Source organism: Lolium rigidum, chromosome 1 (genome assembly GCF_022539505.1).
Source record: "Lolium rigidum isolate FL_2022 chromosome 1, APGP_CSIRO_Lrig_0.1, whole genome shotgun sequence".
Lineage (NCBI taxonomy): Eukaryota > Viridiplantae > Streptophyta > Magnoliopsida > Poales > Poaceae > Lolium > Lolium rigidum.
The window spans coordinates 185,315-201,176 of NC_061508.1; the positions used below are offsets into that span (position 1 = coordinate 185,315).

The 15,862-nt window shown below is 49.2% G+C and overlaps 2 protein-coding genes across 2 annotated transcripts; one reads left to right on the top strand and one right to left on the bottom strand.

Moving 5' to 3' along the window:
* Positions 1–3,797: 3,797 nt before the first annotated feature.
* Positions 3,798–6,632, top strand: LOC124684809 (plant intracellular Ras-group-related LRR protein 4-like). The gene is made up of 3 exons (XM_047219060.1): positions 3,798–4,498; positions 5,105–6,018; positions 6,117–6,632. The coding sequence occupies exons 1-3, from the start codon at positions 3,832–3,834 to the stop codon at positions 6,261–6,263; spliced, it is 1,728 nt and encodes a 575-aa protein (XP_047075016.1). The 5' UTR covers positions 3,798–3,831; the 3' UTR covers positions 6,264–6,632.
* Positions 6,633–7,796: 1,164 nt separating this feature from the next.
* LOC124699390 (putative F-box/FBD/LRR-repeat protein At5g44950) lies at positions 7,797–10,081 on the bottom strand. The gene is made up of 5 exons (XM_047231706.1): positions 9,236–10,081; positions 9,015–9,149; positions 8,601–8,856; positions 7,990–8,104; positions 7,797–7,857 (listed from the first exon to the last, which is right to left on the bottom strand). The coding sequence occupies exons 1-5, from the start codon at positions 10,079–10,081 to the stop codon at positions 7,797–7,799; spliced, it is 1,413 nt and encodes a 470-aa protein (XP_047087662.1).
* Between the last annotated feature and the right edge of the window lie 5,781 nt (positions 10,082–15,862).

Consider the following 15,862-nt stretch of genomic DNA (forward strand, 5'->3'; position numbering starts at 1 on the left):
TTCCTCCTCGCAACGGCGCCGTAAAAGTGCTTGATGTCTACGGGAGCTTCTATTCTTGTAGACAGTGTTGGGCCTCCAAGAGCAGAGGTTTGTAGAACAGCAAGCAAGTTTCCCTTAAGTGGATACCCAAGGTTTATCGAACTCAGTGGAGGAAGAGGTCAAAGATATCCCTCTCATGCAACCCCGCAACCACAAAGCAAGAAGTCTCTTGTGTCCCCAACACACCTAATAGGTGCACTAGTTCGGCGAAGAGATAGTGAAATACAGGTGGTATGAATAAGTAGTAGCAACGGCACCGCAACAGTTGCTTTGCCCGAGACAATAAACAAGCAGTAGTAACGCAGCAGTAGTAACGCAGTAAACAAGCAGCGATAGCAGTATTTAGGAGCAAGGCCTAGGGATTACACTTTCACTAGTGGACACTCTCAACATTGATCACATAACAGAATAGATAAATGCATACTCTACACTTTTGTTGGATGATGAACACATTGCGTAGGATTACACGAACCCTCAATGCCGGAGTTAACAAGCTCCACAATAATGCTCATGTTTAAGTAACCTTATAGTGTAAGATAGATCAATAGACTAAACCAAGTACTAGCATAGCATGCACACCGTCACCTTCATGCATATGTAGGAGGAATAGATCACATCAATATTATCATAGCAATAGTTAACTTCGCAATCTACAAGAGATCATGATCATAGCATAAACCAAGTACAAACACGGTGCACACACCGTCACCTTTGCACACGTGCAGGAGGAATAAACTACTTTAATAACAAATCACTAGAGTAGCACATAGATAAATTGTGATACAAAACATGTTGCAATCATAAAGAGATATAAATAAGCACTTCACTACGCCATTCAACAATGAATAAGTATTCTGTGAAATATGGCCTAAGAGACCCACACGGTGCACACACCGTCACCTTTACACACGTGGGACAAGGAGTCTCCGGAGATCACATAAGTAAAACTCACTTGACTAGCATAATGACATCTAGATTACAAGCATCATCATATGAATCTCAATCATGTAAGGCAGCTCATGAGATTATTGTATTGAAGCACATAGGAGAGAGATGAACCACATAGCTACCAGTACAGCCCCGAGCCTCGATGGAGAACTACTCCTCCTCATGGGAGCAGCAGCGGTGATGAAGATGGCAAGTGGAGATGGCAGCGGTGTCGATGGAGAAGCCTTCCGGGGCACTTCCCCGCTCCGGCAGGGTGCCGGAACGGAGACTCCTCGTCCCCCGGATCTTGGCTTCGCGATGGCGGCGTCTCCGGAAGGTTTCGTGGTTTCGTCGAACGCCCCGAGGTTTTTAGGTCGGGGGCTTTATATAGGCGGAGAGGCGGCGCGAGAGGGCTTCCGGGGGCCCACACCCTAGGGGGCCCCCCCTTGGCCGCGCCGGGGTGTGGTGTGGTGGCCCCGCCCCCTTCTCCGGCGGTTCTCGTGTGTTCCGGATGCTTCCGGTAAAATAGGAACCTCGGGCGCCGATTTCGTCCGATTCCGAGAATATTTCGTTACTAGGATTTCTGAAACCAAAAACAGCAGAAAACAGGAACCGGCACTTCGGCATCTTGTTAATAGGTTAGTTCCAGAAAATGCACGAATATGACATAAAGTGTGCATATAACATGTAGATAACATCAATAATGTGGCATGGAACACAAGAAATTATCGATACGTTGGAGACGTATCACAACAACACATCCACAACCTTAGAACTTTCTGTCACTGTCCCAGATTCAATGGAGGCATGAACCCACTATCGAGCATAAATACTCCCTCTTGGAGTCACAAGTATCAACTTGGCCAGAGCCTCTACTAGCAACGGAGAGCATGCAAGAACATAAACAACATATATGATAGATTGATAATCAACTTGACATAGTATTCAATATTCATCGGATCCCAACAAACACAACATGTAGCATTACAAATAGATGATCTTGATCATGATAGGCAGCTCACAAGATCTAACATGATAGCACAATGAGGAGAAGACAACCATCTAGCTACTGCTATGGACCAATAGTCCAGGGGTGAACTACTCACACATCGATCCGGAGGCGATCATGGCGATGAAGAGACCTCCGGGAGATGATTCCCCTCTCCGGCAGATCTCCTGAATCCCCCGAGATGGGATTGGCGGCGGCGGCGTCTCAGTAAGGTTTTCCGTATCGTGGCTCTCGGATCGGGGTATTCGCGATGAAGGCTTTAAGTAGGCGGAAGGGCGGAGTCGGAGGGCCGACAGGGGCCCCACACGCTAGGGCCGCGCGCCGCGGCCCGGGCCGCGCCGCCCGTTGTGTCGCGCGCCTCGTTGCCCCACTCCGTTTCCCTTTCGGTCTTCCGGAAGCTTCGTGGAAAAATAAGACCCCGGGCGTTGATTTCGTCCAATTCCGAGAATATTTCCTTTGTAGGATTTCGAAACGAAAACAAGCAGAAAACAAAGAATCGGCTCTTCGGCATCTCGTCAATAGGTTAGTGCCGGAAAATGCATAATAATGACATATAATGTGTATAAAACATGTGAGTATCATCATAAAAGTAGCATGGAACATAAGAAATTATAGATACGTTTGAGACGTATCACTCCCTCCCCTTGGTCCGCCATGCATCAGTCGCCGCAGCTAGGGTTTGCTTCTGGTCACCGCCGCAGAGAGGAGAGGAGAGGGGAAAGAGACGAGCGGAGAGGAGAGGAGACGGGGAAAGCTTCTGGTCGCGCGTGAATTCTCGCTTTCTACACGGACTTTTTTGCAAAAACGCTTCGACGGTTGACCAGGGACGCGTGGCAGCTCCAGACACCACTTGTACCAACGGTGCAAATCCAGGACAAGTTCTTGTACCACCTGAACACACTTTTGAAGTTTTTGTATGAAAATGCACATAGGGTGCAAGTTGTTGTACCTGTGGTGCAATTACCTCACTAGTAAAAATAAATAACACATGACACGATGTGACCTTAAGCATCTGTACGACGTGCGTGTCAATCGGCATCTGAGACCTAGAGGTACAAGCAGCCAAATCTACCAAACAACGATAATAATCCGCCGCTTTCCGCTTTTCTCTTCGATTTCCCTCGAAGGAAAAAATGAAATCAATGGGGGCCAAATGAACTGAACCGAGCCGAGTGTTGATGGTATAATAATGCAGGGAAGAGATAGGTATAGGGTAGCGCGCCGCGCAGCAGCAGCAGCAGCAGACAGCACTCTCTCACATTCTCTCCCTCTCTCATCCCCAGGCCAGGCGAGGCTCCAATGGAAGAAGCCACGGCATCGTGAGGATTGGAGTTGTAGTACTGGTACTGCCCATTCCCCGTTTCCCCACCCCCAAGAACCACCGCCCCCTACCCCAAGAAACCAAACCAGGGGCCACGCCAAGAACTGCCCACGGTGCCCGATTACCCAATCCCCCCGCCACGCCGGAGCGCCGCTTCTTGCTCCTGTCCGGCCGCCGACTTCTTCTTCTTCTTGGGACCATTTGTTCGTCCGTCCGGACTCGGAACGCAGGTACGTTCCATTGCGTGATTTCGGGGAATTGCGTTCTTGGATTTGGGCACCGGCCGGCTGCCGCGAGAAAGTTGCGCCCTCTCTGCTTTTCTGCGGGGCCTTGATCTGCGTCACACACCTGTTGTTCTTCTTATCCGCAGGGCGGGCATCCGAGGCGGCGGGCGGACCACGGGCGGCACGTGACGGGCGGTTGGCGATGGCGAGAAAGAGCAGCGCCACCCGCACTACATAAACACCAGGCGGGCGGGCCAACCAAGATCTGAGTTCCCCGAGCCTTCGCGGCGAAGGAAGGAACCACCGGCGCAATGGGCAGTGGCGCGGTGGAGCCGGAGGCGTTCGGCACGGTGGAGGGGGTGGTGGGGGAGATCACGCGCCTGCACCGGTCACTTCCCCCGCGGCCGCCGCCCGAGGACGTGGAGGCGGCGGACGCGCTGGCGCGCGCCGCGGACCGCGAGGAGCGCGCGCGCCTCGACGCCGTCGAGTCCCTCCGGCGGGCCCCCGCCGTGCCCGAGGAGCTCTTCTACGTCGCGCAGGACATGCACCGCGCGCTCGCGGCCTTCCGCTGCCGGGACCAGAAGCGCGACGCCGCGCGCCTCCTCGACCTCGACGCCCTGCACAACCTCTTCGACGACCTCATCACGCGCGCCTCACACTGCGTGCCCTCCTCCTCCTCCTCCAGCCGCGCTGCCGCCCCGCCGCGAGTCGCCAGCAACGGCGGCGCCAGTACCTCCTCGTCCAGCTACTCCTCGGCGGGGCCGGTGGTGGCTGTCTCCGACCGCTCATCTTTCGCCACCAACGGCGGCTTCAGTGCCGTGGGCACCAGCATGGGCCGTGTCTCCATGGATGACAGCTACGTCAACAAGGCCAAGGCCGCAGTGTGGGATGGCGGGGTTGTCACAGCCAACTCACGTCCTCCGCGAGGAGCCGTCGCCGCGGCACACTCCCTGCCGGTTCCAATGGATACCAGTTATGGTGAGTGAGACCTTCCTACTTTTCAACTATGCTTTACATACCTAAATTGTGCTGAAATGGAGTGTTTAGGTGCACTGTCATCTGGAACTTACTATGTGTTTATAACTTACAATGTACAAATTGGAAGAATATGTGCTCTTCTTTAAATAGGTAACACGAAATGGGATGATGCTTCTTAGCTATGAACCAATCGATTTTCTCCAAGTGGGGATAATTAAATTGAACCCTGCATAGACTAGAGCTGGCATTATGTGCATCTTGTTGTGTGGTTATTATGTGTTTGTTTGAGTTAAGATGTGTAAATCGGACGCATATGCCTTGTTTCTTATTATGTATGTAAGACGGAATGGGATGTATCTTAACTACTATCAACCTATCAATGTTTCTGTAAATGGATAATTAATTGAACTCTTTATAGCATGATTGAAGTTATTATTGTGTCAAAATGTTTAAATTGGAAGCATATGTTTGCTCTTTATATAGGTGTAAGACGAAATGGGATGTTTCTAAGCTATTGATTTACTCTAAGTGGATAATTAAATTGAACCCTGCATAGACCTGAGCTGGCATTATGTGCATCTCATTGATTCATTGGTTGGTTTGCAGGAGATGGTACCGAGAAATTGAGCCTCATTAAGCTAGCTAGCATGATTGAAGTGGCCGCGAAGAAAGGCGCTCAGGAACTCAACTTGCAAGCAAAACTCATGGCCCAGATTGAGTGGATACCTGATTCAATCGGAAAGCTCACTGGTCTTGTTACCCTCGATATTTCAGAGAACCGGCTTGTGTCTTTGCCAGAAACTATCGGGAAGCTTTTCTCTTTGGCGAGGCTGGATCTTCATGCTAATCGAATCGCTCAACTCCCTGACTCGGTCGGGGATCTTCGCAGCTTGATTTACCTCGATCTCAGGGGCAATCAGCTGACAGCATTGCCCTCTAGTATCGGCAGGTTGGTGAACCTTCAGGAGCTTGATGTGGGTGCGAACCGGATTGTCTCACTACCTGATTCAATAGGAAGCCTTACACGCCTGAAGAAGTTACTGGTCGAGACAAACGACCTTGATGAGCTACCTTACACAATCGGTCAGTGTGTTTCACTGGTCGAACTGAATGCAGGCTATAATCACCTGAAGGCTCTTCCAGAGGCTGTTGGGAAGCTAGAATCTCTGGAGATCCTTGCTGTGAGGTACAACAATATCAGGAGCCTTCCAACTACAATGGCCACTCTCACTAACCTCAAGGAGCTTGACGCCAGCTTCAACGAGCTTGAGTCAATTCCTGAGAACTTTTGTTTCGCGACTTCTCTTGTTAAACTGAATGTCGGGAACAACTTTGCTGACATGCAATCTCTGCCTCGCTCTATTGGCAACTTTGAGCTGCTGGAAGAGTTGGATATAAGCAATAATCAGATCAAGGTTCTTCCAGATTCCTTTAGAACTCTGAAGCGGCTCCGTGTGCTTCGTGCAGAAGAGAATCCTCTACAGGTGCCACCAAGGGAGATAGCTTTGAAGGGAGCGCAGGTAATCCTAGCTACTATCTTTTCTTGAACCATACATTATCCACCAGCTGTGACGTAGTTTAGTGACTGGTATTTTCTTCCTTCTGTCATGTTTTGTAGGCGGCCGTCCAATACATGGAGGAATATGCTACCAAGAAAGCTACGAAGCCACAGCCAGTGAAGGGAAGGAACACTTGGGCTCAGTTCTGCTTTTTCTCCGGTCCTAACAAAAGAAAGCATGATCGGATAGAAGACACTGATACATGATCCATGGAGGCTTGGTGAGAGTTGATGAAATGTTTCCTGGTTCACTGCTGCGGAACAGACTATATCATTTGCCCTTTGGCAATGGTCGATGGTGCAGGTTTCTGTTATGGAACCAAGATGGGCTAGATTACATCAGATTTACTCTGCTTTCATCTTCTACGCTTTCAACTGAAATGAGTACTGTCATTCTTCTTTTTTGTGTTTTTACGGGAAGGGTATTGCTAGACTTCAGTGGTTTACTAGTTTGTCTTTGTGTCTCTTTAGCTCCTTTATGCATTCTGGATAGTGGTTCTTCCAAAAAACAAAAAAAAAAGTACTCCGTATTTTGTAGAATGTTGCTGAATGCAATGAAGAACAGAACATTTTGTATGCCTCGTTTCATTTTATTTGTATGATTCTCATTCTCATTCTGCGAGAGAGCTGAGATTGTGGATAAAACAGCCTCCAGCGTCTAACTGAATAATACCTAAGGAATACAGAGCTTCTCTTGAAATCAGACAAGATAAAACGAAGAAACAGAGATAGAAGGCATGTTCATGCAGGTAACTTTTATGCTCCGGATTGCGAAGGAGATTGGTGGGCCCCTGATTGATTCGCCGTGCGCAGAAAACTTGATCGAACAAAAAAGGAAGAGAAATAAATTGGAATTTGGAAGTACATCACCAACATGCATGTCACCTTCATATACCCATGCAAGTTGGTCGTGACATTGAATGTGGCCAGTGGTGAGACGATCTTGTCTGAACAAACATATCTCTTTCAGGGAACGTCGGCCCCCGTTGGCCGATCTGTGAAAGCAATGTGTCCATTGAGTGGAGCAGATGGAAGCCTCACAGCTCAATGCCACCAATCAGGGTTGCTCACACCTTTTAATAGCATTTTTTTTTCGAACCATGCAAGAGCCTTGCATGTATTATATTATAAGAAGGAAAGCCAAAGAAGTGGCTACAGTTTTACAGAAAACACAACAAAAAGCGACCAACAGAAAGAAAGAAAAGACTTGTACAACGACCTCAAAAGGAGGCGGGCTAGCAAAATAGAGACAAAGATAAAACTGAATTAAACCCCCGGCAAATTCAGGCGACCCTTGCTTGCCAGCGACCAAAGTTTTGCTTCCGCCTTAATCTTCTCTATGAGGATATTGATGGGTTTGGAGCACCTATCGAAGACTCGGGCATTTTCTTTTCGTCTACATGGGTACAGATCTACGCTAGAAAGATAGCCGAAATGAACACACTGACTTATAATTGGATAGATAGACCACAGTGATGAGGTCTTGCACTCTCTGCAATGCTCCTCTGCTTTTCATTTCATTTTTACAAACTCTGTTTTCAAAATCACACCTACAAATCTACCATAGCATCTCCTGTTGCCCCCAGAACAATCCACATAAGTCATCAACAGGGAAGCTTTGTATCAGGCCACCATGAAGCATTTTCGGATTCGGAGAACGATTCTGTTTCAGCAAAACAGTGTTACATTTTTTTTTACGTTAAAAGAGATTCCATTGATCATTAAGCTGGTTGCAATAGTTCAGAAAGAGTTGAGGAACATGGGCAGGAACATGACAGTCTCAGGTGCCAACCATTCCATTCTATCAACACGAGCCAGATTAGCAAAGCTCGTGAGTCACTACATTATTACAATCTCTGCTAACTAAAGACACAGCACAGCTAGGCAAGATCCTTTGATGCGATATATTTCCCAAACATATTCTTGACATAACCTGGGAGTTGGCATTGACAGTAGACGCAACAGCTGAACAATCAGATTCAGCAACAGAGGGCTGTACGCCCATATCAATGCAGAAAGAAAGAAGACTATGGAGCTCGTGAGTGATTCTGCAGGAAAACTGCAGAACACTATAGTACACTAGTACAGAGGCCATCATCCTGAACGTCCAGTCTTTGTAAGAGAGTTCCACTCCATATCGTTAGTTAACCCCAGTATTTGTGAGAAATAAGCTCGCTTCCTCCAAAGAAATCAAACATGAGTAATCCGAGCATGTGAGTCCTAACTAATATGATGGGCAAATTTTTTACACAAAGGAACAACATAAAACAACACAACTGAGACAATCGACAAGATTGCAGGTTCGGACATACCACAAGAGCATACAAGATCATCTCATAGGAGGGGCATCACCATGGTCAATATCCTTGTGCGCAGAACTAGCATACAAGATCATCTCATAGGAGGGGCATCACCATGGTCAATATCCTTATGCGCAGAACTCACAGGAGCTACCGAAGGGGTTATCCATGGACAAAATATGACTATTATTTCTGCAAGCAAATCTCTCACGCTCATAATCAACTATGGTGTCTACTCGAGCACCTGGAAAAGCCCTACTGTCAAACTTAAGGAGCTTGTGCTGTATCTTCCGATCAACATTATGTCTGTTGTAATGGACAGCAAATGCCATCAGCTCTAGCACTTCAGCATTCAGAACAAAGAATTTGGCAAAGTCAAGCTCCTGCTTGTCGCCAAACCTGTAAATCCGTAACACAAGTTCTTTCAGATGGTCAAGGCATTCGATAGGATCTTGGGTGCCAGGATGCTGTCTATTCTTTTTTGTTTTCTTCCGAGAATTCTTCCTGGGGAATGACTGAAAATAGTAGAAGCAAAAAAGTTACACAATACAATAGAAAGAATAACCTCTACCTGACAAGTAAAACAAGGAAAGGTTCGATAGTATATTAAACACTGAAACTACAGAAATAGCTTTAAGCTACCGAAGCAGAGAATCACCATGATGTACAACTTCTCCAAGCAAGGAAAGAGTTTGAGGAAGCGAACAACTGCACTAAGATTAGGGCCAACTGAATTGAGGTGCAAAACTTTCACACTGCGCATCGTCGTATTCAAGCTGCCATCAGCTATCTCCTGATAATACAAAAGCAAAAGAAAAAATGTAAGACCTCAACATCAGTACAGAATGTCAGAATGTGCGACTAGGTGACCTTGGCTACCTCAGAAGCTGTGGTTCCAAGTTTAAATTTAGTAATATCATCCGTCATTGGACCCAAGATCTCCAGCTTGGGCGCCCTGATTACACGGATGATTGGAGTGGGCTTAAACTGAAGAGACCTGATGAATCTTTCCAGGCGAGGGGCATCCTGGATCACTATTTCATCTATGTGGTCAACTTTAATGAAATCAAATTGTTTAGCCATCAGCCCATCGTCACAGACTGCGATGCTCCTGAGAGTCTGCGAGTTAATCACCAGGCGCCTGAGGCCAGTGCAATTGTCAATCAGCAGGCTCTCGAGGACAGGGCATCCGGAGAGAACGCTGTGGAGTGTTTCTTCCCGCATGGCAACCGAGCTCAAGGAGAGTTCCTTGAGGTGCGGGAAACTGAAAGTCCGGGGCGTGTCCTTGAGGAAGAAGCTGCAGCAGGAGAAGACGGCCACACGAAGGGTCGGTGCGAATCGGAGCACCGATGGAGGCAGCGATCCGATCCGGAGGTCGATCTCCTGGAGATTATCAAGGGCGGGGGACTTGATCCAGCCATCGAAGTCGGCGCCGTAGATGTGACGGACCTTGAGGCAGCGCCCGTCGCCCTGGTGCTCGGAGAGAATCTTGGATGCGACTTGCCTGGCATTGGGAAGAAACCAGAGGTGGCTGCCATCGTCGAGGTTGAGCGGAGAGGAGCGCCACAGGTGGCGCCAACGGCGGGAGAGGATGGCAGTGCGCGCGCCTTCCTCGATGTGGAGGAGGGAGATGATGGTGCCAAGGATCTCGTCGGGGAGGAGGCTAATGAGATCGAGTTCTTCCAGATTCGCCTGCTTGGCTGCGCGAAACGCCGTGGCCTCCATGGCCGGGGGCGTGCGAGACGGCGGAGCCTGAGGCACTGGCGACTGGGGGGGGGGGGGGCTCATGGATTTAGGGTTTTTAAGATGAGAAAGAGGGCGACGGTTTGGAGATTTTTTTTTTACAAAACACAATACAATGAAGGACGCGCACACACTCACCCCTATGAGCACCTCCGAGAGACTGCGTCGGGTCTTGAGATTGACGAAGTGTTGCGGTCAGAAACCCACCGGCGAGCAACGACTGGCAACACCGTAGAGCCGGGAATCTCCCAGGACTGCGGCTGGCCCTGGTCCCTCCGAGCGACGGCCCACAAAGCCTTCTGGTCACACGTCCGATGCTGTCGCATGGGCGTGTCACCTGACCTATACCTGGTCAGGAAGGTGTTGGATGATGCCTCGCTTAGTTTCCTGCATGGCATACACGTAAACGTTAAATACGAGCCTCGATCGGCTCTCGGGTTGTCCTGTGAATCGGCTCAAAGAGCCGATCCACCCATGATTCGTACGAGGTGCACGAATATATGGTGGTCCTGCTTGATCAAGATAAAGCTAAAGCGATCTACGACGATTTAGGGTTTTCACCGCATAATCGGATCATCCTACTCACGATTGGGCCTCGTGCTCGCGTACGGTGATCGTAAGCCGATCCTAGACAGGGCCTAAAAACCAACACGAGGTTGATCCCCGGAACATCCTGTCTAGGGCTAGCAAACTACACCCTACACGCCGCTGGATCCTCCAACCCTTTGTAAGGCCTAACTATTGTGGATATTAAACTAATCCTTGAAGAACAAGGAGCAACCGTTACGGATCGGATCTACTAAACAATGATCAAGCGGGTGCCGCCCTACACCTAAGATAGGTGTAAGGGCGGCTAGGTGTATAAGGGTTGCACTACGACAAAGCATATGATACGAAGAACAATGCTAACCCTAATACATCTAAGATAACTACGTTGCTCGCCATCAAAAAGGCTTCAGAACGAGCAACGCATGAACAACGTAATAAGCTTGTGCTGCCTAGATCGCAAGATGCGATCTAGGCAGCATGGTGCTTACCGGAAGAAACCCTCGAGACGAAGGAGTTGGCGATGCGCCGAGATTGGTTTGTGTTGAACGTTGGTTGTTGTTTATTCCATAAACCCTAGATACATATTTATAGTCCAGGGGACTTTCTAATTTAGGCGTGCACCAAACCGTGCACGGGTACGATCTAATATGTTACAGATACACGCGCAATTTAGCCCAACTTGGTATAGAAGGCCGATTCATGTACTTCTTTCATGTATATTCTTCAAGTCCATCTTCAATCGCGGCCCACATCTGATCCGGTCAAATTCTGGTGATAACACATGCCCCCCTGGTTTTGGAAATGACATTTCCAAAATCATTACGCCTTTCTTTCGTCGGGTCATGTCGCGGCGCCTTGCCTCCTTGACTTTATCACCAATCTAAAAATTCATCTTAAAATGAAGGAATGTGATGACCCACAAGTAAACACTTGAAAGCCTTAACAGCGGAGTTGTCAATTCAGCTGCACCTGGAAACAGACTTGCTCGCAAGAGTTTATCAGTAGTAACAGTTTTATAGTAGCAGCAGTAGTAAAATAACAGCAGCAGAGTAACAAAGACAGCAGTAGTGATTTTAGTAAACAGCAGGATTAAAATACTGTAGGCACGGGGACGGATGATGGGCGTTGCATGGATGAGAGAAACTCATGTAACAATCATAGCAGGGCATTTGCAGATAATAATAAAACGGTGTCCAAGTACTAATCAATCAATAGGCATGTGTTCCAATTATAGTCGTACGTGCTCGCAATGAGAAACTTGCACAACATCTTTTGTCCTACCAGCCGGTGCAGCCGGGCCTCAAGGGAAACTACTGGATATTAAGGTACTCATTTTAATAGAGTACCGGAGCAAAGCATTAACACTCCGTGAACACATGTGATCCTCACATCGCTACCATTCCCTCCGGTTGTCCCGATTTCTGTCACTTCGGGGCCATTGGTTCCGGACAACGACATGTGTATACAACTTGCGGGTAAGACCATAAACAATGAATATCATGATGAAATAATAACATGTTCAGATCTGAGATCATGGCACTCGGCCCTAGTGACAAGCATTAAGCATAACAAGTTGCAACAATATCATAAAAGTACCATCTACTGGACACTAGGCACTATGCCCTAACAATCTTATGCTATTACATGACCAATCTCATCCAATCCCTACCATCCCCTTCGGCCTACAGCGGGGGAATTACTCACACATGGATGGGGGAAACATTGCTGGTTGATGGAGAGGCGTTGGCGGTGATGGCGGTGATGATCTCCTCCAATTCCCCGTCCCGGCGGAGTGCCGTAACGGAGACTTCGGCTCCCGCGACGGAGTTTCGCGATGTGGCGACGTTCGGAGGGTTTCGGCGACTTCGACTTTTTTCACGTGCGTTTTTAGGTCGAGGCGAATAAGTAGTCCGAAGGGGGCGTCGGAGGCCAGCCGAGGGGGCCACACCACATGGCCGCGCGGGCCCCCCGGGCCGCGCCGCCATGTGGTGTGGGGCCCTCGGGCCTCCACTTCAATTGTCCTTCCGGCTCCGTCATTATTCTGGGAAAATAGGCCCTTTCGTCAAAATCCCGAGGTTTTTCCCGAAAGTTGGATTTCTGCACAAAAACGAGACACCGGAACAGCTTCACGAAAACAGCGTTAGTCCGCGTTAGTTGCATCCAAAATACACAAATTAGAGGCAAAACAATAGCAAAAGTGTTCGGGAAAGTAGATACGTTTTGGACGTATCAGAATGTCTTCACTTAACTCTGCTGATAGCCAGAATCAAGCATCCCCAAAAGAGCCGATGGTACCACATCAGCCTCTATGATAAAACGGGACCAAGGCCAACCTAACTGCCCCTCCAAACGGTAACCTGCGCCCTTCCTCTGAGAAACTCAGATCCTCAAATCGCCGCCCCGGCAGCTCTACGAATCTCAGATCTCAGCCGCGCCGCCCCGATTCCTCAGCGCACCAATGGCGGAATCATCCAACGCCAACGCCATGGTCTCCGGTCTGAAGGTAATCCTCAACAGCCCCCTTGTCACGTGCATCAATGTTAGGAGTAAACAGCAAACACCTGAATTAATGTTCTATTCCACCATCAATTTTAGGTCTCAGACATCCTGCTGCCACATCCTTCTCTCGCAAATTCTATGTGTCTCGGCCCTCGTTCTTCCGAGAGTCCCGCCCTCTTAATTTCATGCGAAGCTAACAGAATCCCCTTCGTGAATCAGAACTTAGATCTGACCTCCTGGCCGACCGCTCGCGAGCCTCGGCCTAATCCCCCTGAGGGTTGGGTGACATGGTACAATAGGGTATCCAAAACCCATTATGCCACCTGGGAAGCCATAGGGATAGCCGATGCCCTGTCATTATCATTGTCTCCTCTTGAGAAGAATGAAAATATTCTGAAAACCATCGGCTACTTCTGGTCCGACGCACTGAACTCGCTTCATGTTTGGCCATGGTCCTATGACACCAACCTCGCTGGATGTGGCCATGATCACGAGCCTAGACATTGCATCCCCAAGCCCTTCGCATTCAAACCGCCGAAAGTCCCTTTCACCCTTTCTTCTAAAAAAGAGTGTACCAAGTTGGGGTGCCTACCTCAATCGTTATATGAAGACCAAAGGCCCCGTGACGAGAGAGAACACACAGCCTTCCTGAACTTTTGGTTGGAACACTTCATATTCTGTGGCCCATCACTTGCCCCTACCAAGAATTACCTTTCCCTAGCCTATGAACTGGCCAAAGGCACCCATCTTGGCCTAGGCAAACTGTTTCTCGGAGAGGTCTATCGATCTCTTCAACTGATGTCTGTTAAACTGTTCTCTCAAAAGACAGTTAAAACTGGCGGTCCCTGGTGGTTTATTCAGTTATGGGCACAGCTATACTTTCAGAACCAGATCCCAGACTTCCCACCTTTGACCTCCTGCACCTTTCCAGATGCTAACGGAAAGGATATCCGATGCACCAGCTATGGCCAAGCTTTGTATGGTCTCCCGAGCAGCGAGGCTAATCCCTAAGGAAGCAGACAGGGTGGTTCAAGATCTTCTTCCAAGGTTTGGACAACCCCTGTTCTTTCCTTATACCGAACCGGAGAATTTTGAAAATCCAGTCTCCTTTCGATTGGATAACTTTGCCGATGACGCCAGCACCCAGCATCTGTATTCCATCATGATTCGCCCTTGCTTCCTCCCCGTCGGCATGAGTACCTCGAACCGGATCATCAAGCCTGGTTATGAGTGTTATCAACCGGTAGTGGTAGCCCGACAGCTCGGTCTTGGGAAGGTGCCTCCACACTTCTTCTTACACCACCTGACAGCAAGCAGAGCTGAATTGCCTGACATCCTTACTGGCCAAAGGTGTTATACCTTCTTCGATGCTTTGGCCATTCCAATTCCCCACGACCTCCGTTTCTCCTTTACTACCGACGGTTTCGAGACTTGGTGGTCCATGTGGAAGACCCATGTCTTCAGAAGGGCTTTAGGACCGCTGTTGAGACAACTTGATGCCGAGTATGACGTCCCCGCAGACCAGGTACCATTACTCAAATATTTTGTAACCGCTTATGGTGATTGTCTGTGACCTGACTCCATCTCCTGGCAGCAACAAGATGGCCCAGTTCCCACGCAAGCCGATGGCTCCCCCTTCGCATTCCTTCCTCCAGCCCCAGTGGTTCTCTTCTGCCAGAGCTCGCCACCTCTGAAGAAAATCATAATGCAGAGTCAGCCGATTTCCCCGAAATCGGCTCCCAAGAGTAAAGCATCTTCGGGGCGAGTTGCCCCCCGAGCCTCGACTCAGGCGAGGACGGCAGTGAGGAAGGTGGCTGTCAGGAAGACCCTGAAGCGCAAAGTTCTTGCCCAAGAAAGCTTGCACGTAAGCTGATCCGTGCCTTGACCGAACACATTTGCCTTCCCAACCTTTGTAACATGGTTGTACCTCTTCTTTCAGACTTCTACTGAAGAGAACTCTAGTGAGGGAGCACAGTCCAATCCAAGGGACTCCTCCCCAGGCGATACAGACAGATCCACCACACAGAGCCAGACGGACTCGCCAACGTCGGCTTCTAGGAAAAGGTCGACTCCCGAACCTGCTGTCCTTCAGGCCCCGATCCAAACGGGGTCACGCATGAAGCGTCGATGCGTCAAAAGGGCTCGCACAGGCCCACAAGTCTCCTCGCCGAGCCAGGAAGTTTCAAATGTAATTACCTCAGCAGCTTGTGTTCCATATCGTCTCGTTACTAATTGGATTGCCTCACCATTTCCCTTGCAGACTAATGGGACCTCTAGCGGGGACGTTGAAGAAGTGCCGATGCCATCTGCTACCCTTGGTCTATCCAACTCGCCAAGCATAACTGACCAAGTGGCTGACCTGGCCCAGACTACCGCAAAGCCGATTGTCACAACATCGGCTCCCCTTCCTTTCTTGGGAGAGGTAAGCTCCACTCTCTCGGGCCTACTCTTTTCCTTTATCGTATGCTCATACTGCTCTGGCTCGTCTGTCAGGGGTGTGATCCTTCAAGCTTGCCGACGTTCGACCCCGACTTGATCGAGCCGCCTGCTTCCAAAGCAGGTGAAGAGCTGCACCCTAGCGCGGTCGATGGCCCGCTCCAGCGTCTCAAAGTTTTGCTCTCCTCCTCGGTCGAAACCCTGGTCGAGAACCCCGAGGCAATCAAGGGCATCCTCGAGGACATCCAGCCCCATCTCCCAATGATCACTAGTAGGAAA